Genomic DNA, 27,908 nt, shown 5'->3' with positions numbered 1-27,908 from the left:
CACAATGCTTCCAAGAAAGATTGGATATCAACCTCCGAAGATTGGATATTGATGTTAGATGGCAGGAGTCAAATGAACTGTAGTCTGCTGTGCAAACCTTTTCACTCTTGTTGAGGGGTCTAACATTGGAGCCTATGATGAATTGCGTATTGGAGACCCTAAGACAGTAAGTCTACATATGTGCTAGTCTTGTGTGAAAATCTACTTGTTGGTCAAAGTTTCAATCAGGGTCTGTGTCTGCAGACTAGAAGACCTGGGTCCTGTTGAAAAAAGAGTTGCAATCAAACACAACTAAAAAAAATCAATTGCAAATTGATTTACAACCATTGAGGAGTGCAAAATAGAAATTGGCGTTTGATTTTTTCAGTTCCACTCATAAATGTACTATACACAACTCTTTCTGCATTTGATTTTTTTTTATAGTTGCGTTCGATCGCACCCCTTCCTGCCACAGGCCCCAAATCTTCCTTCCATAAACCATATCCTTATCCTTGTATGATTATAATCACATTTCTTCAGCTGATCGCGGATGCATAAGCAACCAGAACAGACAAACACCCTCCGCATTCATCTATTTTTCAATTTTTACCTCTGTTTCACCCCTTTCCTAATCTTCCCTCGCTCTCCTAAGCTTCCAATGTTTTCAAAGCACGAGTGGGAGGCCTTCCCACGCACCAGGAATAAATATAAACCGATTAATAGGGACTGGGAAATTCAGGAATAAAATGGGAATTATTTTTGTGCGCACACCCCTGTACACGTAGGGTACACTATGACTTTAATACATGTAGACATCAAGCTGCTTTTATGCAATGATTAATCTTACCATGACATAAGAAGGGTTGTATAAAGATCTATTACCTGATGCTATTATCTTAGGTCTACAATAGCTCCCGCATCACAAAATATGTATATGAAGGTATCAGAAAGGGTTATATAAAGATCTATTACCCGATGCTATTATTTTAGGTACACATTGACTTACACATCAAGCCTATGCAATGATTTATCTAATTTTAAGTCGGAAGTGGGTATATAAATATCTATTACCTGATGCAATTATCTTCAGTACATACATGCAATGCAATACAGATCAAGTTATACAATGATTAATCTCATATTCAGACAGAAGTGGGATATATGAAGAACTATTACCTGATGCTATTATCTTAGGTACATAATGGCTTACACATCAATTCATACAATGATTTCTCTTATATCAAGTCAAAAGGTGGTATATAAACATTTATTACCCAATTATCATAGTCTCCTGTGTGGAGCGCTGTGGTCCAGTGGATTAGAATCCAGACTTTGAAACAGAGGGTTGTGTGTTCAAATCCCAGCCATGGCGTGATTTCCTTGAGCAAGGAATTGATCCACAATGCGCTGCACTCGACCCACGTGAGGTGAACGGGTACTGGCAGGAAGTAATTCCTCAAAAAGCTGTGAGCACCGGAATCAGTAGACTAGCTTAGCTGGGGCAATATAGGAGCGTCTTGAGCACCCAACAAGGTGGATCTGTGCGCTATGCAAATGCCTTATATTATATTATCAAAACTTGACTCGATTACTAGCCTTCAGGCTAGATATTTTAAGTCGTCATTCATTAAATATTAATTCAAGTCACTACAACTGCTAAGTAGCATGAAAATGATGACAAATTCTGCCTCTTGTATAAGTTCATGTCGCCTCACACTTTCGCTACTAGAGACAATGTTGTTTGGATATATAAATTTCCAATACTGGTCATAGCAAGTAATACAATTGTATGCATTATATCTTGTGTAGCAGAATATTCTGCTTCAAACAAACTCTTGTATTAGGGTAAACATTAATACCACTCTTTAAAAAAAAAAGCCTCAACAACGATTGCAGACATTTTGAAATGACCATAAGTACACATACATGTACGTGTACATCTGATGGTAGAATTTGAACACTTTTAAAGATGTTCATTTTCTTGTGGGGTTCACTAGCTTGTTTGCACCACTGTACATGTATACCTTTTGACAATTACAGTGTACCCCCCCCCCCTTTCCTTCAGCACAGGCATCTGTACTGCACTCTCAGGCCAGCCTTCATTATATGTTGCTCTTAAGATAGTTGACGACTCCCATTCCATCTAAAACCTCCAGATATTAATTACACACCTGCAGGGTGTTTCATAAAGCTGTTCGTTAAGTTACGAGCGACTTTACGAATGACCGATGATCCTTTCTTGTGGTAAATGATGCATGCTACAGTTTCACTGGTGTTGATGAAGTTCCTAAGAAAGGATCCCCAGTCATTCATAAATTCGCTCGTAACTTACGAACAGCTTTATGAAACACCCACCAGGAAAATACAAGACCTTGCCAATGGGAAGCTCTTTCGAAAACAAATGACCCGGGGGGATGGGATCGTCCAGCGATGTAATTGAGGCCGTTACTGTACTTCCCGAGCCACAAGTCCGCTGGAGAGAACCTTCTCCTATAGACTTTGTACATGTGACTCTGGCCGAGGCCAAGGCAAAGGCCGGCAAAATATGGCCTCGATGACCTCCCTGACCCTGTCATTACAAGTTGGACACCATGCTTGTGCTCGAGCGCATTTAAATAGGATTGTTTGTAATGATTGGGCGATCTATGTGCAAACCGTGAAAAGGGGATCAAAATTGCCCAAATCGGGAGAAAGGGGTATACTTTTCACCCTATCGTGGAAATCTAATATTTGAGACATTATTCAAGGTGGGGAAAACATGGCAAAATACTTGTTTAGGGTACTCTGAGATCGACAACTACTCCATGGACGGGCATGGTGTTCACCTTGCACTAACAGTGCCAAAAAATTAAACATTTTGAAGGCAAATTAATTGAATTCCACCAATCTTCCCTTTTTCTGGGACACCCTGTAGGCACTCTTGGCCTGATTCGTAAGTCCTTTTATACTGCTGAAATACTGAAGTTTGGGTAGACTCAATTGGCAATAGGGTTTGATGCATGCTTCTCTGATTCAAGGACCTGGGAGGATTTCATGAAACAAACACATGTACAGATTTTCACTGACAATGGTTATAAGCTACTGAAATCCTTAAATCTGATTGGCTCAGATCAAATAAGTCATTGAGAATCAGTGACTACTTGCTTCAGGACACACTCCCCTGTTCAATTACACAAACATGTCAACTGGAACAGAATTAAATATGAAATAAAATATAAAGCAGCTTAAAACAAGTACATTCTCTGACACTTCTGTTTTGGGACAAGTAAAAAGATGCTTCCCACAGGTTCATCTCCACCTTCTGAAATGGCTTCTTTCGCCTCCATTATTATCATTTTTTTTCCTCTTTGTGCATACCATCCTGAGATTGTTTTTCCCATCACCTGAAACAGACAGGAGATGAGGCATGTTACCATGGCAACAACATCCACATCAAGGAGTTCATCCAGAGTTTGCTTGACGAAATCCCGTGGGCGAGCAGTCATTAAGCCCGGAGGGGATGATTATCGCCCACTTGCTGCGTGGAACTTAACGAAGGCGACGGCGGCCAGCTCCTTGCAAAACTCTTCCAGGACAATGACACCTTCTAATAAATCAATGTACAGCAAGCTGAAAAGACACAAGGTGAGAGAGAGAGAGAGTGGGTGAGAAAAGGAGGGTATGATGGGTGTATCGATCCCTGGGAGAGATTCAATCTGGGATGCGAACAATGAACGAGGCTCGCAAGGGGAAGGAGTTAACTTGAAAACCGTGTCATGAGAACCCGTCTGCCTGCACAATTTAAGGCTGACCTCATGACACTAAGAAATCATAGATGCACGAGTCCAACGAGCATTATAGATCATCCGACTTTTGACCGATGTAAATCTTGAGTTCACCGTGGATGCTTCTGAAGTGCTTAACTGGGACTTTATCACGATCTTCATGAAACACCCGAGTTCATAAATAACCCAACAAAGCTGAGGAGCTTGTCACATACTACACCTAATTATAATGCCACCTAATGCTTCTATCTTCCAACAGTATCTGCTCCCAACATATCAATGTTTAATGGGAGCTGGTTTCATAAAACTTATTATAAAATAATAACAAATTTGCAATAGCAGTTAAAAGCTACTGAAATCCTTCTATCTGATTGGCTGATGGTAAACTTGTTATCAAAATTGTGCATTTGCTATGATGACAAGTCTTTCTGAAAGAGTACCCAGGTGTTGTTAGATGGCGACATGGCAAAACTTAAAAACAGCTAGTGCTATCTTTTATCACCTAGACTCTCATATAAGCCATCTACAGAATAAATGACTAAATGTCGAAAAGATATACTCACTTGTTTCCAAGACGATATCATTATCAAGAGGGCTCTCAACCCCGGTGGGAGTTTCATAAAGCTGTTCACAAGTTACGAAAGACACACAACTGATGACCCCTTTCTTGGCTTGATGAGAGATTCCTATGCTTACCTTTGGCACCTAAGAACATGTTCCAGTTTGTGCATAACTCTACGAACAGCTCTATGAAACATCCACCAGGATGAATTGACCAGGTGGGTGTTTCATAAAGCTGTTCGTAAGTTAAGAGAGAAATTAAGAACGACTGGTGAACCTTTCTTACGCGCTATAATCACCAATGAACATTTATTGGTGAATATCATTCACCACAAGAAAGGATCACCAGTTGTTCTTAAAGTCACTCTTAATGTACGAACAGCTTCATGAAACAGCCACCAGTGTATGCCAACTGATGTATGACAAGCCATGTTAAACCTTTTTCTTCATATCAAGAAATTATTGTGTGTTGATCTCAAGATATTGCATTGAATAATAAAATACATACACTGTATAGCTTGCCATATGTTGAAACATTTAGCATACCCTGGCTAAATCTTCCTGGACCGCGTTTCATAAGGACATGTTATGATAAAAAAAATACTATCATCCAATCAGATTGAAGGATTTCAGTAGCTTTTAACTGCTATTGCAAATTTGTAATTAATAAGTTTTATGAAATGGGACCTAGGTGTGATATACGTACCTCCCAAAGGTAGATAGTGACAGAGTCAACGTGATGTCAAAAAGTCACATACACAGGGGATATACATATGTATTTTCCCACTTAGTTGCAAATTTACAATGACTAATTGAACTTCCTTTTTTAAAAGCCAAAATGAAATATGAAGGGAAAATGTATCAAAAATATTGATAACATTTCAAATGCATTAGGTTTATACTTATCGAATATAGCAATGACAGAAATAAAAATGTAGTAGTGTAGTATGTAGTAGTTGGTAATATAAGAAGCTCATTTATGAATACTATTTGATATATTTGAAGGAGCCCCCAAACTAATCTTAACAGATGGATAAATAGAGATTCAAGAATATAAAGGATTTTTATTGAGTGATACTAAATGTATTTACTTTATATTTCCTCAATCATTATGATATGACATCCCAGTGTCATAGGTTTCATGGTACACCATGTATCTTTCTCGGGCAAATTCTCCCGAAGACGACAAGAACACATTTGTCGAAACGTCGAGTTTGAGTGGTCCTCTTCAAGACAAACAATTACCCACGAAACATACATGGAGTAATGTGAACTCCTACGACACTATTCTTCTTCGCCATGGAAACCTTCAGAAATTATAAAGTAGATCCTGCCCCCTCACATAGCTGTATTGGAGCGCAGTTAAAAGTTCTTTTATTTTCAACTATTTTTTCCAACCACTGGTTAATACTATCTAAAGGAAGAGAATTTTCAAATTTTGTTGCCTCTTTAAAATCATAATGAGAACATCAAACTTTGACTAAAAATAATTTTTCACTGACACTAAAACTACAAAATTTATGTTTCAAAACAAGACATCAATAAAGCTGTAAATCTAAAGGCTGAATAATAATGAAGGGATAAATTTAAAATACATTCTCAAATCTCTTCATATTATACAAAACTACATCACTCTAATAATATAACTTTAATAACATGCAACACATATAGTTACTCAAAGTACATTCCTGACTTTGATTAATCTACAGTATTGAGGATTTTCATTCATAGCAGTTGGAAAAAAAACCCATCAATATCATGACACAAACATGTTTAACATCATCAGTTTTGGCAAAGCATGCACATACATGTACATCTATGTAATATACTCAATCATTTATCAGCATTCCAGTTTGTAATGAATATGCATCAACAAATTATCAAATTATGTAATAGCAATACAATAATTATCATCTTGTATGTTAAATTGAAAAGAAATAATTGTTAATAAGCAGCAAAATCCCATTTCATACATGCATTTTTTTTTTCATCTTCAGTTTCATTTATTGACCTTTACTGATCAAATACTTCAATTTGTGGGAGGTCTCATATTGTATGCATTCGTTTTAAAGTAATTTACAAATTATAATGCCTTTTTGTTAAATAGCACACTTGTTTGAATCATCACATACATTGTATTCTGTCAAAATTCATGATTTAACTCTTAAATCTGAATAATGCTTTGACACTTATGAAGATAATCATGCTAGTCCATAACATTCACAAAAAAGGGGTTTGGAAACTTTATCTCCCCCTCTCCCACCCTCAAGAAAAAAAATTAAAACTAAAACCATTACACCCCCCCCCCCCCCTTTCTACATTTTTACTGAATATTTTCAGTCACTCATACCAAAAGGTGCACCAGAAATTTAATTCTGATTGTAAAACTTCAGTTATTCAGACCATTTGCTCCAATCTCTGAATGTGCCCCCCCCCCTTCGAAACTCCAGTTCAACTATGTTTTGTTTAAAGACCAGGGGCCATTTCATAAAGAGTTACAACTGTTGTAACTTTGCCATCATGGCAACTACAATCATATGGTAACCTTGGTTTTGATTGGCTGCTGAGCCCTTTATGAAATGGGCCCTTGAAAAAATGTTAAATCTTTTCCAATAATAACCTAAACAACTGAGTTTTATTTTAATAGTTAAATGTATAATACGTGAGTGAGCATGCATGAATAAGACTAAATTTTCATTCAAAATTATTGATAAATTATTGAATAAATAAAATCTGCTTAAATGTGTTTAACATTTAGGTTTTGAGCATAGACAATCTATATTTCTCGTAAATATTTCTCCATTATTTGATGTATCATTAAAACCTAAGATTGATTTCAAAACTTTCCATATATGACTACCCCCATCCCCTGTATTAAAAGTGTTATATCCATTCAATATTTACATAATGATTAACATATATGCAGGAATATTTTTGTCAAAAATTGTCCAAGGAAGCCTTTAATTAGTACTAACTTTAACAAAGAAAAATTGAGTTGAATTGCATTATATTATATATTTTGAGGGAGGGTCAGGATTAATGTATATAATGTAACTTGCCAACCCAAAACCAACAATAAGTGACCCAAAATTCAGAGAATTTTATTGAGCTTAAAGAAAATACATCCTAAGCTTTAAAATGATATATAACTTGAAAAATCAATCAACAATATCCCATGTAAGTACTTGATTGAATGCATAAGAAAGTCAGTGAGAGCTTCAAAGAATAAGGAGAAAACAAAGTTAGAAATTCAGGGTTCACTCTAGTGTGAGATGTGCACACTGTGCTATCTCGGTGAAACTTTCAAGCAGTCTTGAAAAAGTGAGGTCAAAGAAACTGCTGTATTTCATCTTCTATGTAACTTTACATACCTTTGAAATTTTTGAAGGCAAAATGACAATTTTGGGCTATTTACATATTTTCAGAGAGCCTTCCCTGGCGACTTATTGTTGGTTATGGGGTGACAGTCAGCATTTTGTTTTATCTATGTTATTAGGTACAGTATTGTCATTCTATTGAGATGATATAAATTAAAAAGTTTTATATAACATATTAAAGCGATTATAATGGATTTGTTGATCATGCAATGATCCATGTCAACAAACAAAATCACTCTATCAAGTTGCATATACAGTACATTGTAGAGTTATTGCAATGTTATTCCCCCCCCAAAAAAAAAAAAAATAATGTATATCAATCTATACACAAAAGTTCATTGAAGGGCAATGAGATGCCTCATAAATGAATATATGAAATATACCATGTCTACATATCATAAATATATGTACGTCAATTAGGTGTATGTAAATATGTACATGTACATAACATAATAATATAACATACTTTCAATATTGGAAACAAAAAAAGAAAGATTATTGAAGTTCATGTTAACATTTCCCGGCTTTCATAAGAAGCACCTTCCCACTTAATATACCGGTACAAGTTCTTACAATTTTGTCAATTATAAATATGTGGGTTAGTAGAATGGGTTGATGCATATCGAATGGTTTTGATGTTAGGTTGGGGTGGGGGTACGGGCAAACATAAAGTGGGAGTGGGGTGGGGTTGGGTTATGGATATCAACTGGATGCAGTACACTGTTCCTACATATACAGTGCAATGTCAGGCATGGTCTAACACTTACTTCATAATGGCGCTTGCTCCACTCCTGTATATAAATACCACACGTTCATATAAACACATTACATATATAAACTTAATTTACCTACATGTAATTGTAGAAAGCTAGTAATTATAAATGAATTTCTATATGCAAATTTGAATGGCAGGTCATATCAACATTACTGATACAATCGAGTGAAACTTTTAGTGGACGTCCATATAATGGTGTCAACGATGATAGGTTGGGCAAAGGTATATGCTTCAGAATAGCTCAACCAAGACCAGGGTCCCATGTCATAAATACTTGCTACAATAACAGCTGCACCATTTCTATAGCAAGTTTACTATCAGCCAATCAAATCAAATGATTTCAGTAGCTTAAAACTGTTACTGCAAACTTATGATAACAAGTTTTATGAAACAGGCCCTTGAACAAGGATGGCACATTTCAGAGGAAAAAAAAAAACTATGTACATGTATGTCGCCTTGGAAGTAATTTGGTGTTTCTTTCTACCATTTCTGATGCATGTGCAGTGCTTTGCTTTGGACAACGCCATTTACAGTACGATTATTTTGTGAAGTCATCTCGCTAATATAAATCTTCCCACAGGAGTGTGTAGTAAAATAAGCAAGATAAGTGGTTTAAACAATATTGGAAGAATGGCCAAAATTTAGATCATTACCTCCAAATTCAGAATGGCTGAAACCTTGTGATTTTTTTTACAAAATATCATTTCTTGACATGACTAATCCCTTTGTTATGTAAATGACTTGCTTTTTATATTTTCATGAGCTATCTTTTATCTGATCTTTAATCTTTAGTTTCCAGTTAAAGTACCTGCAGTTTACATGTTCATTACATGTATGTCCTTATAGCACTGTGTTCCATGCAAGTTTTTTTGCATTTAAAAAAGACATATGAACTGCAAAGATATTTGTAATATAAAAAATTTGTGATAACAAAGAGATTTCTAATGTTTTATACCTGTCTTGCTCCTCCACGATGCCCATGAGCTGTTGTCTGACAAGAAAGAGCTGCTTCTGAAACTCTGGGATTGACCTCACTCTTACACTAAGATCACCCACCACCTAAAAATATGGTGGAAATTAATTGAATATTAAGGTGAGGTGAAAGATGGGAGAATTATTTATCGTTTCATTTTTTTAAAGTAACTTTATTCAAGGACTAAGATAAATAACCAATTTAACAAGCAAATCGGTCTTGAAAACCACATCACAAGGTGTTTTTTCAAACTAGTTTGAAAGCAAAGGCTTGGTCCCACTGCACTTACGGATACAGCGGATGTAAAACGGAAAAGAATCTTGCCATCCGTTGCAAAACGTTATGTTTCCGTTGTGTATTCTTTGCATACGTGTTTGATATGCTCTACATCCATCTAGCTTCCGTCCACTGTGATTTCATTGTTCGCCCATTTTGTCCATTTCTGGAGCCGATAAAACAAATGGAGCCACTCCCGAAATGCTCATCCGCTGTGTCCTTCATGAATACATTTTGCATCCATCGGCCAATGGAACCAGGCCTTAAGATCGCTTCCAAGACTGCTTCGAGCCATATATCTCCATTACATTTCCAAACATTTTTCTTTCCTGCTTGCTTTCCAAGCATTTTAGGAGCTCATACCCCGCAGAAGAATATATGCTCATGGTGTCTGCGCTATATAAATCAGTATATTATTATCATTATGTTAAACATATTTCCGCAAACCAATTCTCACTAAATTAGTTTGAGGAAGTAGATGGGCACAGGGTCTTAGATCTCTACCGACATACTAACCTTCTCCAAGACACTATAAAGATTCCTACATCCTGGTGCGATGGTTAAGAAGGGGTCCAGGAGGTACTCGTGTATGTGAGGGTGTGGATATAGCGCAATCTTGGCCAGTACTGATGTCACTTGAAGGTTGACCTCATATGTCTGTAATTGTAGAGGATATATCACAAGATGATAAGCTATTAGAGATTTACAACCAATTGTAACATCAGCGTGGACAATGATTGTTTTAGCTACCAAGAAAGGGGCATCAGTGACAAATAAAACCCTTTGTAACATATAAACACATTTAGGCATAAAAAATAAACAAGTGGACCGCCTCTGGCAGTCTCGCCTGCATTACGCAAAACTGTAGCAGCAGTGCTTCCTTTGAAAAACAGCAAATGAATAAGTATTCACAGAAGAAAACATTAATAAGATAATAAAATATTATGTCCATTGACCCAAAATGACCTTTGACCATGATCATGTGACCTAAGGATTGTGCAAAACTATAATTCATACTTGATTACCCTTACATGTAGCAAGTACCATAAACTTCCTAAGTTACATGTATGATGACAATTCCACAAATACCCCCAATATGGCTAAAGGTCGTTGACCCTAAGTGACCTTTGACCTTGGTCATGTGACCTGAAATTAGCACAGGATATTCAGGGATACATGGTTGCTCTTATGTCCAAGTTTCATGAACTAGATCCATAAAATTTTAAAGTTATGATGACAATTCTTCAAATAACCCCAACATGGCCAAAATTTGTTGACCCTAAGTGACCTTTGACCTTAATCATGTGACGTGAAACTCAGGCAGGATATTCAGTGATACACTATTACCCTTTTGTCTATTAAAGTTTCATGAACTAAGTCCATATACTTTTGAAGTTATGACAACATTTCAAAAACTTAGCCTTGGTTAAGATTTCGATATTACATGTAATTCCCCCAACATGGTCATTGACCCTAAATGACCTTTGACCTTGGTTATGTGACCTGAAACTCGGGCAGGTTGTTCAGTAGTACTTGATTACCCTTATGTACAAGTTTCATGAACTAGGTCTATATACTTTCTAAGTTATGATGACATTTCAAAAACTTATCCTCGGTAAAGATTTCAATGTTGACGACGCAGCCGTGGCCGTCAGAAAAGCGGCGCCTACATTTATAGTCTCGCTCTGCTATGCAGGCGAGACAAAAAAATTTGTCCTCTTAAGCCCAAAATCAAAAAGTTATGTCATTCAGTCATCTTTTTTCTTTATATATATACCTTCGCTGCACAAAGAGAAAATCATGCATGAGATAATTTATTTTAAAGTGAGACATGTAAAAGGGCTTTTATAAGCAATTAAATACAAATTGGAGCAAATTCTTTGCCCATAGCTGAAATTTTTTCATTAAAAAAAATACATCTGAATATTTTTGGTCTGCTAAAAAAATAAGAGTAAAAAAGCAACCGTTTGTTCACCTTTTACGGTTGGTAGGATGAGGGCAACAATTTTTTTTTTTGGGGGGGAGGGGGGCCTTATGGAACACCTACCTGGTCTAACATCCTTGAGAGTTTGTCAAAGAGAATCTTGATGAATGCTCCCTCGTAGAACGGTTCGGACTCGGGAAGTCTCTCCACAGGCGTAGAGTAGTTTGGCCAATCGTAAGGAAGACTGTTTACCGTGCACTCGCGGAACTGAAAAAAAAAGGAAAACATGTAGCACACAGTTCAGACGAGTACAGCTACATGTAACTTGCTTTTGAAGATAACAATACATGGTCAATCATCTTCTGGCAAACACGCCAATTTCTTGTATCTTGAACCTTCCCATAATCCCATATCCAAAATTTACGCCAAGGTATTGAATGCTAGACAGGATGTTGAAAGTGATCATGGGGCTGTGATGCGGGAAATGTGAATGTTTCTTCTTCTCCCATCAGTGAGCCATTGTAGCCTAAAACGTTGGTGTCGAGTTGTGGACACTTTGTAGTTTGCAGCAAACATGAATGATAGTGTGGTGTGTGTGAGGCGGGTGTGCTATGTGGCCAATAATATGTGATCGAAATTGATGGAGAACAGCAGAGTTCCCGTTCATTTTCATTAGCACTTATCTGTTTATTTTATGTTGGGTGCCTGATTTTAAGACTTTTTTTGTCTTCTTTGGCTCCCCCACAGTAATGTACATTTCTTTGTATTATTTTTGAACAACTCGGTTCACTTTCCTTTTCAATTATGTTTGTTTCCTATTTTGTGCATACATGTACTTGTAATGCTTTTTTTATATTATTGTGGAAATAAATGATTTGATTTGATTATGATTTTTTTTTAAATCATTTATTTCATGGTTCCTTACTTATGATAAGGGATATAAAACAAAAGTTTGACGACTCTTTATTGATTTGTCAGAAAATGGGGGAGCAGTTCAGTCAGTTACTTATGGTACACCACGTATAACAACTTGAATCATATAGATCAATACAATCACAGGCAAATAATTTCTTATATTACAAGAAGTGTTTGAAATTGAGATGAAGCTTACATTTCGATGCGCCTCTCTAAGATACATGTCGTACCCTGTATCCCCAGTGAGGTAGGAAGACTTATTCTCTTCTGGAATCAACCCTAGAAAACTGGAAAGGCAAACATTATCATAGTTTATATTCATAATTGATACATGTACAGGAATTCATTATAAAGTGCATCCAAGAAAAAGGGAAAATATGATTCTCAGTCATTATTTTCCATCACACACGTACATATAGATAAATCATTTATATCAAATCAATATCATAATGAAGTTCAAATATTCTTTTTTTGTATTTGATACCTTCATGTACATGCAATATCATATGAAATACTCAAAACATGAATGCGCAGCACAAGATTAAAATTTAGAATCAGTAATGAACCTTTTTGTAAATCTGACCCCTTCTTTTCTATTCTTAATTCACTTCTTCGACTGCCTGAACAATGATGATTTGACAGCATTATCCCGTTTCATAAACATTTCAAAAAGGTCTTAAAAATAGAGAGCCCATACCTCACGTAGACAAAAAAATTGGAGGGTTCATGAGCACTTCTTTCACATTCTTCATTATTTATCTTTCAATCTTATTTTACCTTTTAAATCTTTACCTACATGTATAAAGCATGAATATAAAGAATAACCTAAAAAAATTATAACAAATACAGTTTCATACATGAGTTCCTATGCAAATCTTGTCTATCGACTCAGTTTTTACTATAATGTGCCATGCACAAATCAGAGGAGAGATTTATCTGGTGATGTGTCAAATTTAAAATCAAAACATTTTTGATAATTGTAACATCTATCCCTGAAGACTTTTTTTCTGGGATGCACTAGAATAAATCCATCCTCGCTCAAGCTGAGACTATATAATATGCAGTTATCAATATAATTTAATCATTGAAGCTATCTTCTTTCAACTTCAGCACCACACAACTCCGGCATCTTCTTTCGGCACCACATTTTCCAAAAAAGTATTCTTTCACATTGTAGATTTATAAAAAAATTAAGAGCCACTTTAAACACTAACATTTCCAGTACATTCATTGAGCAATGAATGTTACATACATGTATATGAAATAAGACTAATTAATTGTTATGCAATGAAATGATTAATTACCAGCTGACAACCCTGTGCATATTATGGTCCGAGTCCTCTCCTTCTGACTGACTAGTAGGAGAGCCTGGGGTAAGGGGTGGTGAACCATGAGATCTAGGTGACGTCAATGATAACGACTGTGACGTCCCTAACAGCATGGTCGATGACAACGGGTCTGGAGACGATGTCAAGAGTTGTGTCAACGGTGAAGGCACATTTGGAACAGCAGCGCTTTGCGCAGGAGACGCAAGCATTGGGACACCTCGCGAAGGAGCGGGAGTTGTCAACAACGGCACCACCCCAACCAGACGGGGGAACTGTCCGGCCGCAGGAACGGGCGTGGTCAGACTCATAGCACTGTTTGCATTGGGTGTGTCCGATAAAGGGGGAAGAATGGATGTTGGTGTTGATGGTTGAGGCACTGGGTTCGGTAGACCTGAGAGTGAGGAGTCTGGACCTAAAGAACTGTCACTTAACGATTCTGGAAGTGCAGTAACAGGTTCTTGATCACCTATCGGATGTGCTCCTTCCGCTTGCAACATGGGATCCTCTGGTATATGATTCTCTTGATCTAAGTTTGTAGGACCATTTGTTAAGGGCAAGTCATTCTCTACTGTGTCTGATTCTACAGTTCCCCCTACCAAGTCTGCCTCCGGATGTGATCCTAGCATGGAAGGAGATTGGGGATTAGATCCAGGAGAAGATGGAGTCCGAGGAGGCGATGCAGGAACGCCAGATGGAGATGTCGGGGCAGTTGAAGGAGGTGTGGGAGGGTGCCGGTCAAAATACGACCTCGTCTTCAGATTGCGTAGCACCAAATTGTTGACGATGTGGACATGGGATTTCTGGAGAAGAACTTCAAACAGTTTCAAGGACATGATGCAGATCTGAAATAGAAGAGAATAAAATATCAAATATTTTGCATCTTCTCTTCAAAAGTAACAAAATACACATACAATTTTCCCTTCTTCAGTTTTCCATCAAGAATATTAGACTAGCACAGGACTTACATGTACATCTAATCGAGTCAACTAATGGTAGTTATATTGAATTTTACATTGGCATCACAATCAAAGGTCTTCTCAGGACTAAGGACTACATTACCATACTTGCCTCATCTGATAAATGATCACAACTATTGATGAGTCTATGTCTAGTCTTATGTTCAGTACGCAAAAATGTATCCAAGATTAAGGAATAGTTTACTATACTAGCCTCATGTAATAAATGATCGCATCTCTCGGTGAGTCTACATCTAATCTGATGATCGATATCACAATTAAAGGTATTCAAGATTAACTACACTGCTCTATTTGCTTCATCTGATAAATGATTGCATATCTCAATGAGTCTCTGTTTAATCTGATGATCGGTACCTTAATAGGGTATTCAAGATGAAGGACTAGATTACTATACTTGCCTCATCGGAAAAATGATTGCATCTCTGGATGAGACCACATCTAATCTTATGTTCAGTACACAGACAATCGAGTCTTTAAGATTAAGGACCAGAATACCATACTTGCCTCATCAGATAAATGATCGCATCTCTCGATGAGCCTATGCCTAATTTTATGATCAGCATCACCAGGTTTCTCTGGACTTGAATTATCACCAAGGATGAAATAGACAAACTCATTGAGGAGCTGAGGAGACGAGGTCATCTTGACAAACTTTGCCAGGTGTGCCGTACTCGTCAGGATACCCACTTCTGACCTGAATATTGTGGTGAAACCATGATAATTGAAATTCAAAGGAAATTCAGTCAGATTCAAATATTCAATATTTGGTTTTGAGACATATGTTTGGTCTTGAGGCATGCATACAGACCTGCCAACCTCTGGGAATGAAAAACTGTATTCTGTGATAAAAAAAACTGTATTTTTCCCAAAAAAGTGTATTTCATAATAAAATGCTTGGCGCACTCGCTCATCACAACGCTCAAGCTGCATGCAAGCTAAAATGCGCACTGCTCTTGCAGATGAAAAAAAAAACATTAAAACATGTGTATATCTTCACCCTGGTTTGAACAAAATGATTGAAAAAAAAAACAAGTTACCTGAAATTACATTGATCTAATAACCATATTTGTGCACGTTTTATGAAATAGAGACATATAGAGATTATTTTTCTCAATAAATTACGATTTAGTTATAAAAAAATATATATATATTTTTTTTACAAAAAAACGTATTTTTCAAAGAAAAAACGTACTGCCGTATTTTGGTTGCAAAAACGTACTAAATACGGCTAAAACGTACTGGTTGGCAGGTCTGTGCAAATGGTCCTGAGGCATACGATTGGTCCAGAGGCATATAACTGGTCGAGAGGCATATGATTGGTCCAAGAGGCATATGATTGGTCCAGAGGCATATGATTGGTACAGAGGCATATGTTTGGTCCAGAGGCATGTGTTTGGTCCTGAGGTTTATGATTGTTCCTGAGGCATATGTTTAGTCCTGAGGCATATGTTTAGTCCTGAGGCATATGTTTGATCCCGAGGCATATATTTGGTCTGAAGAATATGTTTGGTCTTGAAGCATATGTTTGGTCTTGAGGCATATATTTCGTTTTGGGGCACATGTTTGGTCCAGATGCATATGTTTGGTCATGAGGTATATGTTTGGTCTTGAGGCTTATGTGTTTGGTCCTGTGGCATATGTTTGGTCTCGAGGCAAACAGTATGTTTGGTCCTGTGGCATATGTTTGGTCTTGAGGCATATGTCTGGTCCTGATGCATACATGTATGTTTGGTCTGAAGCATATGTTTGGTCCTGATGCATAATTTTAGTCTTAGGGCATATGTTTGGTCCTGAAAAGGAAAGAACCAAACATATTCCCACATATGGTGTCCCATGAAGCCTCCACACTGTTAATTAAAAAAGATCTGTTTACAGGAAATACAGAAAATCCAGATTCTGTAACATAGTGATCAGCCAGTGACACATTTGCTCCAGCGATATTTGATCTGTTCTAAATATCTCAGAGGACATAGGGTTAGGTTTAGGACTTTTTTCGGATCAGAATATATTTATGTAAAGATAAGGGATAAGGTTTTTTAGCTTTAGAGGTTTAGTTTAATGTTTGGCTTAACGAGCAGATTTTCAATCAGAGCAATTGTCGCCAGAGCAAATGTCATAGAACCGATCAGCCATTCAAATACAGAAGGCTTGGGTTCAGAGCATTGAGGTTTAGGACAAGGTTTTCTGTTTGGTTAGAATGCATTTTTTTCTGGTGGAGAAACTTTCATTAAAGCAAAAGTCAAGGAATCTGGTTTGTGATATAGTATTTCAATTAGTGAAGGGTAGGGATTAGGATTAGCCATAGCTTTAGGGCTTGGGGGTAAGTAGCATATTTGACTTCACATGGCTTGATATGAATATATTTCCATGGGGACAATCATCGCTGAAGCAAATGTCATAGATTCTGTATTTCAAACATCATAATTGGAATGAGAATAACAATATAACTAACTAAGAGGTGTTGCAAGAGAACGATTGCAAATTCTGGTTGCAATTTTAGTTGTACCAAAATACTCTACATGCACTCCTTGCTGTAAGAAGGAGAGCTGCATTCAATTGCTTGCAAGACATATCAGGGCCCCGTCTTACAAAGAGTTATGATTGATTGGATCAACCTCAACTATATGGAAATCCAACAATATCATAATTTTTTTTTCACAAAATAAAGAGGACATTGAATGTACTGTATGAATATACGTTATATCTAAAAAATATTTTGAACAAATTTGCATATTAGATGTTGATGTTGCTGGCTGTCCATACTTGTGGTTGATCGGATCGATCGCAACTCTTTGAAAGAAGGGCCCGTTTGCGATTGATCACAAGTTTTTTGCAATCACTTCCTAAGACTCACGTTTGGAGTAGGAGTTGCTCGATGATAGGAACGAGGAAGTTTTCTTTGACCCGAGTGGACAACGCCTTGCCAATGATAGGATGACCTTCCTTGATGATCTGATCGCAGTAGTCGAACCAAGAGAGAAGGGAGATCAACTGACGCTTACCAGCAAAGTTACTGGTGTCATCGGAGTCACTGAGCACATCAAGGCTATCAATAAAAACAGGAAAACCATTAAAAGGCATTTATAGAGCAGCATCTAGAACTTTTTGTTTATTGTAGTCCAAGTTCATGGAAATGTGCTTTCCACCAGCATTACAAACATACATGAAACACGTATAGAGGATGCGAAAACATAGAAAAATTACAAAAATACATGGAAAACAGACAAAGCAGATTTCAGAAAGTGATGATGAGAAAAACACACAAATAATAAAAAAAATCAGAAGACAAAAATTGCTGGTGGTGGTTGCCAGCTGAGCGGCAACAAAATATTATATTCCGAGGAGCACAAGAAAAAAGGAAAGTATAAGAGTTTGCATAAGTGTCCTAGTGCCAAGAACTGGTAAATTATTCCAGAAAAGGTGCTCCGGTAGAGAAAGCTCGCACACCATTATACATGTAGGCTACATGTACTTGTGCTTTGGGGGGTCTTTAGAAGAAGCTGGTTTGATGATCTCGGGCTACGAGCTGGTGTATGAGGCATGACAAGTTCTTGTTAATATTTTGGTACCATACTGGAAATTCAGCAGATAGTCATACAATTTATGGTCATTATCCTTTTTTAAAACAACATATTTTTATGTAAGGATCCTATTATTTTGAATAAGTTACCGCAACATATCATAAACTCTACAAAGCTTTAAAAGACCTTTAAAAAGTCATTTAATGCGGAAAGTGTAATATTGATTAAGTATCAATCAAACTCATGTTAAGTTTGTGTGTACTAGATTCCCCAGTTGTAGTTGTTTTCATTTTATTTTCTTTGTTATGTTTCAAATAAGTGTGTAATTTCAGGATCATCAATTTATAAGTTCTTGGTAATTTCTTGATGATCCTTCCACTATTCTTGTATAATTATTTCTTAGTATATCATATTTGTTTATAATGACATTTTATTTAGTCCATTTTTTTCTCTATGATTCGTGCCGACCCCCTCCCCCAATATATTATGTTTGTTATGTAATGAAAAATATATTACATATGAATGTTATGAATACAGAAGAAAACAACAAATCAAATCAAATTAAAAGATAATGTTTTTAAATACATTCCATATTCCTTGATTTGTACGTTTTCATGACTGTTTTTATTTTAATGAAAGTGCTAAATAATGTTTCAATTTCAATCTTCAATTTCAAACACGGTATCCTCAGTTTCTACTCACCCCCACTTTGCCTCCACGCTCTCAATATCCACTGGATCCATGGACAGCGGAAGCGCGTTGTAGAGCGAGCACAGCCGTTCGGCTAGTAGAGTGCAGAACTGGGTATTCTTCACGATGCAATTAGCTGCCTGACTTTCAGGTAAGCTGGCGCACAGCATCAAACCCTCGCAAGCCTTGACAGCTACCCGAGAGTCCTGCACAGAACAACCCAATTTGAATAGCATAAAAAAGGTCAAAATAATAACAATAATAGTCAGGTTTCATATAGCGTACATGTATAACACTTAATACGTCTCTATGCGCTTCAGAAAATAAAGGAAAGAAAAATATGAGTTGGTGAGTTCTCTTTGTTGAGTTGAGGTACCTTTTTAATAATTAGGTTTTAGGGCTGTTTAGAATTTGTCAACTGAATCAGTTGTTTTCAGGGACTTTGGGAGTTTGTTCCATAAAAAAGGGGCTGAATGATCAAAAGAACATTCACCATATGTTTTTGTTGATATAAGAGGAACGATTAATAAATTTTTACTTCGTGAACGTAGATGACGTGTTGGCTTATAGACAGTAACTAAATCCAAGTCCACAGAAACATTGATATACTAGTAACAAAATCTTTAACTGGATTCAAAACTAGTAAATAAGCGCTTAACACTTTTCTATCTTGTGGGTGTTTCATAATGCTGTTCGCAAGTTACGAGTGACTTTACGAATGACTGGTGTTCATTTTTTAGGCACTAAATAAACAATGAAATTGTGGTGTATATCAAGTACCGCAAGAAAGGATCACCAATCACTTGTAAAATCGCAAATTATAAACAGCCTTATGAACACCCACCAAGGCCCCATCTTACAAAGATGGTGGTGTCTTACTGGTGTCTGACTGTTGCTATGGTAACTGTTCAACAATCACAACTTCCCCGTGTTGACAAGCTTCACGAAAGTGCCCAGGCCTTAAATTTCAATATCCTTAATTAAGAAAAGGCCAATTGACATACCGGGTACTTCTTTTTTTGTTTATGTAAGAAAGTGACACTAGGCTATGGGTTTAAAAATGTTGATTTACTACGACTACTACCACTACCACCACCACCAATATTTCTACTCCTACTTTTACTACAACTTGTACTAATACTACATGTACATGTACTTCTACTATTACTACAACTACTACTACTACTTTTACTAAAGTAAACTTTCAAGAGGAAAGATGAAGGGCAGACTTACTGGACTGTGCACTAGTTTGAGCAGAGAGTCTATCACACTGAATTCAGCTTGGCTGGAGTCCGGCTTGGTTCGAGGTTGTCCTCGTTGCCTACTACTACTCTGCCTGGAATCCTACACAGCGACAAAAAGTACAAGATGTTTTTCATAATAATTCACTCCTAATGAAAGGAAGTATAAAATCATTTCCATAATCTAATCATACATATAGTTTCTTTCTTGGAGCAGATAACATGAGGATCTACATGTATTCCATAGAAAGAAAAGGATAATTAAATCTTATTGTCATCAGTCAACCTACATGTATGTATATTTTAATAGTACTACATGAAATGATGCAAAACTTTCTAATCCATATTTCATATTCAGGTTTCCTAACCATTACAATTCTAACTGCACTAGAATTGGTACAATTTTCTTCCGTAGATTTTTTCTGTCTAGTATTCAGGATAAAGTGCCCCTGAACAGAGACACTGTGCCTCTATGGGTTAACCCTAATACCGTGGGTGTGGGTTGGCATTTTGACATTTTCATGATGAATCTGACACACAAAATATTTTGACTGCACCACTCGCTATTTACTTTCAAGTCTCGTAAAACTTTTGAGACCAAATTTCAGGGTTCCCACAGAAATTTGAAAACAGAATTCCATGACTTTTCCATGACTAAATTGGTGCTTTCCATGACTTCCCGTGACGTCCCGGGAGTTATGTAGAATTTGGGATGTCACAAAACTGGGTAAATGGAAATAACGAACATCAGTTATAATAGCAGAGTATGAGAGTTGCAAAACGCAACAAACTGGAAAGCTGCCATAGCCAAGAGGCAATGCAATTCCATTACCTTTCACAAATCTTCCAAATTCCCTGACTTTCCATGACCACAAATTATTTTTCCAGGATTTTCCATGACTGTGGGAACCCTGAAATTTGCGACGCCCGGGTATGCATTTAAGAAATTATGCGACATCATGTAAAGTGCGTGTCAGACCGAAAAATTGCTCAAAAACGTGGTTTCATGTACAAAGTCAATACAAAATGTGTGTTCAGGTAAAATTTATGAATGTGTAACTATTTTTACTTTTATTGACAAGATTCATTTAATTTGATGCATTTATCACCGAAATGATGTTGCCAACATATTTTGTTGATAAAGTAAAAATAAAAAAAAACAGAAATTCTACCATCGTACAATTTTTTATTGTTGATCCACAATCGAGATCTTAAGGGGGGGCCATAACCCCTCCCGCGGGAGTGACAAGAATCAGAATAGCCTGGGACTATTAAAGGTTAAGTTGTTTTGACCTTACCTCTAGGAAAAAGTTGACCAGATATGGATGTTCCCTCAGCTTGAAACACACAACACATAGGAACTGGATCTCCTCCTTCTCAGTGGGACCAGCTCTGGTCTCTCCACAAACCTTCACCAATTTCTATTGGAAAAAATTATCAAAATCATATTATTTACTATAAATGTCTAATGAAATTACCACCAAATATTTGTACATGTACATTGCATAATGTATGTAATGTAATATGATAGATTATTTCACACATTTCAGGGCGGAATGTTATGAATGCACTAAGGACATCTAGTCATTCTTGGCTTTTTTTTCTTTGCCTCTTTATTACAGTGTACTTTCACATAACATTCACTGTTTTTTCTTGACAATTCAGTATGCTTCTCTTTGTTTTCAAAGGACATTGAGCAAATTTCTTGAAGGAAAAATCATAACACTGATGGATTTTCATATACTTGAGATTGATCGGATAAATCGTAACTCTTTGTAAGACTGCGTATTACAAAGAGTTACGATTGATCCGATCAACCACAATCATGGAAGCCAGCACCACAAACTTCTAAAATGCATACTTATTCAAAATATTTTCTAAATATGATGTACATCCATACATTCATTTTTTTCCAAAAAAACTTTGGTGTGCTTCTCTTTGTTGACAAAGGAAATGGTGCGAATTTCCCGTTGTGGCATTGATGGATTTCCATGTATATACATGTAGTTGAGGTTGATTGGATCATTCGTAACTCTTTGTAAGATGGGGGCCCTTGGGTCCGTAACACACAGCTTATCAATCATCATACAATATTTTTCTATGATTGAATGCATCGACTACAATGTACGATTGATCGTGAAAATCAAGCGTTCAATTAATCGCTACACCATTCTGTTACCAGCACCCAGATCTCAGATCAGTCGTAACTCTTTAGGAATCACTCACATGTACAGGTTTGTAGACGTTGATGTGAGGCAAGAGAGGCTGTTTGATTCTTCCTAAGAGATTGGTGAAGAACATTAGGACCATCTGCTTCATACCCGGTGGACACTGTATCAAGGACAGGCAAAAAATAGATTTAATTTCTGCATTCAAGATAAATATGCAACATAACATCTACAAAGGTGATACATTTAAGTTTTACAAAACAATAGTCATAATAAAGCAATGAAAAATAAATATCAACAAGAAGCATTATTCAATTGAAAGAAAATAACAGTTTAAACAAATGCAGGAGACTGCCATCGTGAGCAGTTAAGCTCGAAAATGATGGCGGCCTAAAATAATCAAATCAAGGAACTTGTGAGTACAGAAATGCATTCACTCTAATTGATTTTACTGATGAAGAAAAACAATCATCCATGGCCTAGGGAGCATTTCATGAGACAAATTGGCAGTGATTTTCATTGACAGATGTTACAAGCCACTGAAATCCTTACAGCTGATTGGCTCAGAACAAATTTGTCAGCAAAAAAAAAAAATCACTATTTGATTCATGAAACATTCCCCAGAGGCCCATTTTGCAGAAGGCATTCCAATCAATAACAACTCCAGAATTCAGACACAAATCAGAACTATGCATTTGGGACTTGTGTTTGACTTCTCTTTTACTGAGTTTATGACCAAAAATGCCAATCAAACTTTGTATTAAAGCAAATTATTCCCGGATGCAGCTACAGACTCTCATCTATTAAAAGCAAGTTTGAGTTCTGGTATGGAAATCTTACTAGTTTTGAGAGAAAATGGTTGGGTGCAATCCAAAAGTATTCATCATACATGTATGGCAGATATTTAAAATACCAAAGTTTAGGTAAAATAATTCAGACTTGCTTGAAATTATATTCATTTCACTATCACATGCGTTTCTTATGCATCTTACAAAGAAAAGATCATGTGGGACCACACTGTAAATGGAAAAGAATCTTTCTGTAATTTTCTAATCTTCATTTTGCTCAGTACTTTGTAATAATCTGCATTTTGCTCAGTACTTTGAAATTATACATTCTCCTGCAAAATCATTTGACAGATACTATTAATTTACAGTTTCTACAATTCTGTGTAAGTTTTGTTTTCATTCTGTGAATATTTAATTTTCTGTTAGTACCAGTAATAGAGGTTAATGTCTCTTTAAACTTACATCAGCCTTTCCCAGAGTCAGCAGTGTTTCTAGAATCTTATGCTGCAGTAGGTGTTCCATGCATGGCCCCGTTTGATTGGCTTCCATCTGGCCCTCCTCTTGGGTTAGGATCACCAGCATGTGGTCAAGGTGATTGGGGATGTTGCTCTCTTGTACCGGTTGCTTGTCATCTGCAAAGAGAAATGTTCTGAAGTTTAGCAAACACTCTGTACTTTGTATGTCAATGTGTGATCTGATGGTTCCACATGTCTTGTAAAGTACGTGGACACTGTATACTCTTATTTGGCCGAGTACCCGTCAGTTAGTGAAATATGCATTTTAATAAAGCAGTATCTGCATGACCTACCACCATTTATTTGACATATCCTACTTAACCCCCCCCCCCCCACTTGTGCACTCTCTCCCACCCCATCTTCTCTCTTGCTCCTCTTTCTTTCTTTCTTTCTTTCTTTCTTTCTTTCTTTCTTTCTTTCTTTCTTTCTTTCTTTCTTTCTTTCTTTCTTTCTTTCTTTCTTTCTTTCTTTCTTTCTTTCTTTCTTTCTTTCTTTCTTTCTTTCTTTCTTTCTTTCTTTCTTTCTTTCTTTCTTTCTTTCTTTCTTTCTTTCTTTCTTTCTTTCTTTCTTTCTTTCTTTCTTTCTTTCTTTCTTTCTTTCTTTCTTTCTTTCTTCCTTCCTTCCTTCCTTCCTTCCTTCCTTTCTTTTTTTTATAATTTTCTTCATCTCCTTCTTCATCTTCATCTTCTTCTTCTACTCCTCTTCCCCCTTCTTCTTTGGCCCCCTTTTTTCTCACCTTCTCTTCAGCTCTTTATTCCTCTCCTTTCTGTTCCCTTCTCCATATCATCCTCATAATTTTCTCTACTATCCCTAGGTTCAGTATTCGCTTTAGACCTAAAAATTGCACTGTCTAATAATATGTGGTTTCTTTTATAGTCCACGCTTGTAACAATATTTTATTGCATGTGTGGCTTTTCTCTTCTCCAAAGGAATCACTGACTGCCCATAACAATAAAAAATATATATTAATATAAAAATATATCAACTCTGTAGCAACAAACCTTTGTTATTGATGAAATAGTGAGTAATTGCTTTCCAATGAAAAATGAAATCCTCCACTAACGTCTGCGTTGGAGCAATCTGAATATACCAGAAAGAGGTTTATACACAGATGAAATAAATATCAATAAATCATTTATTAGCTCCTTTCTAACAAGTACTTCACCAAATTTAGTGTCTTTAAAGTTATCCTTCATGTTCCCTGTGACCAGTTGAATCCATGGCATACATGTTTGTACACGTAATGTGTAAAAATGCTCTAAGTTTGAAAAAAAAATCACCAGCGCTAACATCTAGCAACCTAGCATGTCAACAATCTAGCATTTTTTTCTACCTTTGAGTTCTCAACACCAAGTGTCTTCTGAGGAGACTAGGGGAGATCGGGGTTAGTTGGAACGCGGGATAAGTTGAAACATTGTAATTTTCTTTAAAGGTCAAGTCCAGCCCAACGAAAAGTTGACTTGAATAGAAAGAGAAAAATCAAACAAGCATTTTATAACACTGAAAATTACATCAAAATCGAGTGTAAAATAAGAAAGTTATGACATTTTAAAGTTTCGCTTATTTTTCACAAAACAATTATATGCACAACTCAGTGATACATGTATGCAAATGAGGGAGTCGATGATGTCCCTTACTCACTATTTCTTTTGTTTTTTATTGTTTGAATTATAAAATATTTCAATTTTTACCAATTTAACAATAAGGGCCAACGTGACTTAACCATAAAATGTTAAAACAATGATAATTACATGTACATATGATCACAGAGGAATAAAACTTTATTTCATATGACAATGAGAAAATTAGAATATTTCATATTCCATGTAATGAAATACAAAGGAATAGTGAGTTGATGATGTCATCAGTCTCCTTATTTGCATACCGACCAGGATGTGAATATAACTTTTTTTTGTGAAATTAAGCGAAACTTTAAAATGTCATAACTCTCTAATTTTACATCGGATTTGGATGAAATTTTCAGTGTTATGTTTGTTTGATTTTTCTCTTTTTATTCAAACCAACTTTATGTTGGGGTGGACTTGTCCTTTAATGCCTGTAAAATAAATTTATACAATACTGCCCTCAATTTATTGCTATACAACACTGTTGTATTATTAATAGCAATAAATTGAGGGCAGTATTGCATAAATTTATTTTACAGGCGTTAAAGAAAATTACCCCGCATTCCAACTACGGTAACCCTGATTTCCCCTACTACATGTACATGTAGGGTGTGAAACAGGCCCAAAACGAATGAACAAACAACAACATCAACAACAAAAAGAGGCTACAGAACAATATAGTTTCAATAATTTTCTCACTCAATTCTATCTTTTTTATTCAAGGATCGATAAATCACTCATCACCAAAATTTACTTAACTGCAATTTTTTGTTTTATTAATTTAATCGTTTATTTGACAGGGGCTCTGAGGCTGAGCTGCAGGCGAGAATAGCAGCTACAACTTCCAGGACCAGATTGTATAACGCATACTGTGCAGTGCAATTCAGCGGCTCTTGAATGCATTGACTTTTGAATGCGCAAAATATGTAATACAATGTCGAACAAAGGGCAAGCATGAATCAAGGGCTCTTCAGACGACATAAACAGTGGCGTAGCTACGGGGGGGCCTGGGGGCACGTGCCCCCCCTGAAAAAAATTGGCAGAGCAAAAAAAAAAGAAAAAAAGGGAAAAAGAAGAAAAGAAAAAAGGAAAAGAAGGAGAACGACAAGAAAAAAAGAAGAGGAAAATAAGAGGAGGAAGACGAGTGAATGAAATAATGTGAGGGGAAGACTTGCAAAAAAAAAAAAATCTCCTATTTATGATTGACAAAATATGAATAGAGTATCCCGCTTTTAGGTCTAAAATCTCAATTTTCTTCCTTTAGCGCTCGCATCAATTGTTAAGTTACATACCTATCCCATTTATTAATACAAAAAGTGCTTAGAATGACCATTTTTTAGGTCGGAATGTCAAAAGAAAATTTGCTCGCACTTCACGCTCCCATTATTAAAATATATACCGTTTTCGTGGGTAACTGTAAGCAGTCCTTAACAGGTCCCTTTTCGATAATGCTAGAACAGTTAATAAAAATTTCGCAGTAATTATCTAGTTACATATGAATCTTGTACAGGATCATACATAACATTGCCCAGAATATTAAATTTTCAGGACAAAATACATGAAAGTAAAAAAAAAAAATCGCTCGCGCTTCGCGCTCTCACTTTTTATAGGCCTAAGGCTTTTGAGATTATTTCATGTTTATGTTGTTTTATAAGAATAAAATCAAGAAGTGACTGATCGGGGAAAATATAGGTGAAGATAATTTTGGGCCCCGTCCCCTAGTGGCGAAAGTCGGATCCGCCCTTGTGACACATACACACACACATCGGAAAAAATGGTTCCCCCCCTGAAAAAGCAAGGACCACCCAGTGCCCAGGAAAAAAATCCTAGCTACGCCACTGGACATTTAAGGCCATGAAACATAATTTACATGGCGATATACAGTATAGATCTTATGAAATATTAATTATTGTGATGTCGATGGAAGTTGAAAATAATTGCAATAAAAAATAGACAAATATATTTAAACATTGATGCAAATTTTATTTGGCATATCTAAAGTTAAAATCTTAAATGTCTACTCTTAAGTCTTATTCTGTGAAATTGAAAAGACAGAACAAGTCAAAAATATTGCAGAAAATCTCTGACTTAACATTTTGTCATAAAGTACTGGCAGATTACTTTCTCAATCACGCAAAAGCTTTGTTACAATGTGACTTGTGAGAGAATGATTTTGGATATTAGTGAACTGCTTAAAAAATAAAAGTAAAACCACTCGTGTGTGAAAAGTTTCATAACAAAAACTAAGTGACAAGGAAACCAATACATGGGACTTAACTTTGTGTCGTCGGAACAAGATTGGATCAATTAGAATAATGTTTTGGGCTTACCGCTTCCACTGCCTGATGTAGAACCGCAGCAAATCGATTGAACATCTTTATATCTTATATATACTACTCAAAAGAACAATGCATAATTTTAATAAAACGTGAAACCGTCACAAATAAACAAGCGGATGTTCAGACTTCTTCATTCATTCTCGGAGAATTGCCAGTTGTCATTTTGTTGTGC

The 27,908-nt window shown here is 36.3% G+C and overlaps 1 protein-coding gene across 4 annotated transcripts; it reads right to left on the bottom strand.

Annotated features, from left to right (window-relative positions):
• Positions 1–405: 405 nt before the first annotated feature.
• On the bottom strand, positions 406–27,908 carry LOC129272281 (FHF complex subunit HOOK interacting protein 2A-like). Of its 4 annotated transcripts, XM_054909427.2 has the most exons (16): positions 27,728–27,908; positions 24,774–24,852; positions 23,720–23,889; positions 22,528–22,632; positions 21,600–21,722; positions 20,294–20,404; positions 19,073–19,266; positions 17,704–17,895; positions 15,354–15,543; positions 13,849–14,714; positions 12,741–12,831; positions 11,753–11,896; positions 10,222–10,362; positions 9,412–9,515; positions 8,449–8,472; positions 406–3,588 (listed from the first exon to the last, which is right to left on the bottom strand). In XM_054909427.2, the coding sequence occupies exons 1-16, from the start codon at positions 27,770–27,772 to the stop codon at positions 3,483–3,485; spliced, it is 2,685 nt and encodes an 894-aa protein (XP_054765402.2). In that variant the 5' UTR covers positions 27,773–27,908; the 3' UTR covers positions 406–3,482. The 4 variants fall into 4 exon arrangements, with proteins under 4 accessions (XP_054765402.2, XP_054765403.2, XP_063963448.1 ...); XM_054909428.2 differs by lacking the exon at positions 8,449–8,472; XM_064107378.1 differs by lacking the exon at positions 24,774–24,852 and having other exon boundaries at positions 27,728–27,812.

The sequence above is a fragment of the Lytechinus pictus genome, chromosome 12, assembly GCF_037042905.1.
Source record: "Lytechinus pictus isolate F3 Inbred chromosome 12, Lp3.0, whole genome shotgun sequence".
NCBI classification, from domain to species: domain Eukaryota; kingdom Metazoa; phylum Echinodermata; class Echinoidea; order Temnopleuroida; family Toxopneustidae; genus Lytechinus; species Lytechinus pictus.
The sequence above is the reverse complement of the archived record's forward strand: the minus strand, read 5'-3'. Positions and strand labels throughout refer to the sequence as shown.

Coding starts and splice junctions, on each gene's coding strand:
- LOC129272281 (XM_054909427.2), bottom strand. CDS start 27,772: ATGTTCAATCGATTTGCTGCGGTTCTACATCAGGCAGTGGAAGCG. Junction 24,853..27,727: donor TACATCAGGCAGTGGAAGCG/GTAAGCCCAAAA, acceptor TGGTATATTCAG/ATTGCTCCAACGCAGACGTT. Junction 15,544..17,703: donor GAGCAACTCCTACTCCAAAC/GTGAGTCTTAGG, acceptor CACAATATTCAG/GTCAGAAGTGGGTATCCTGA.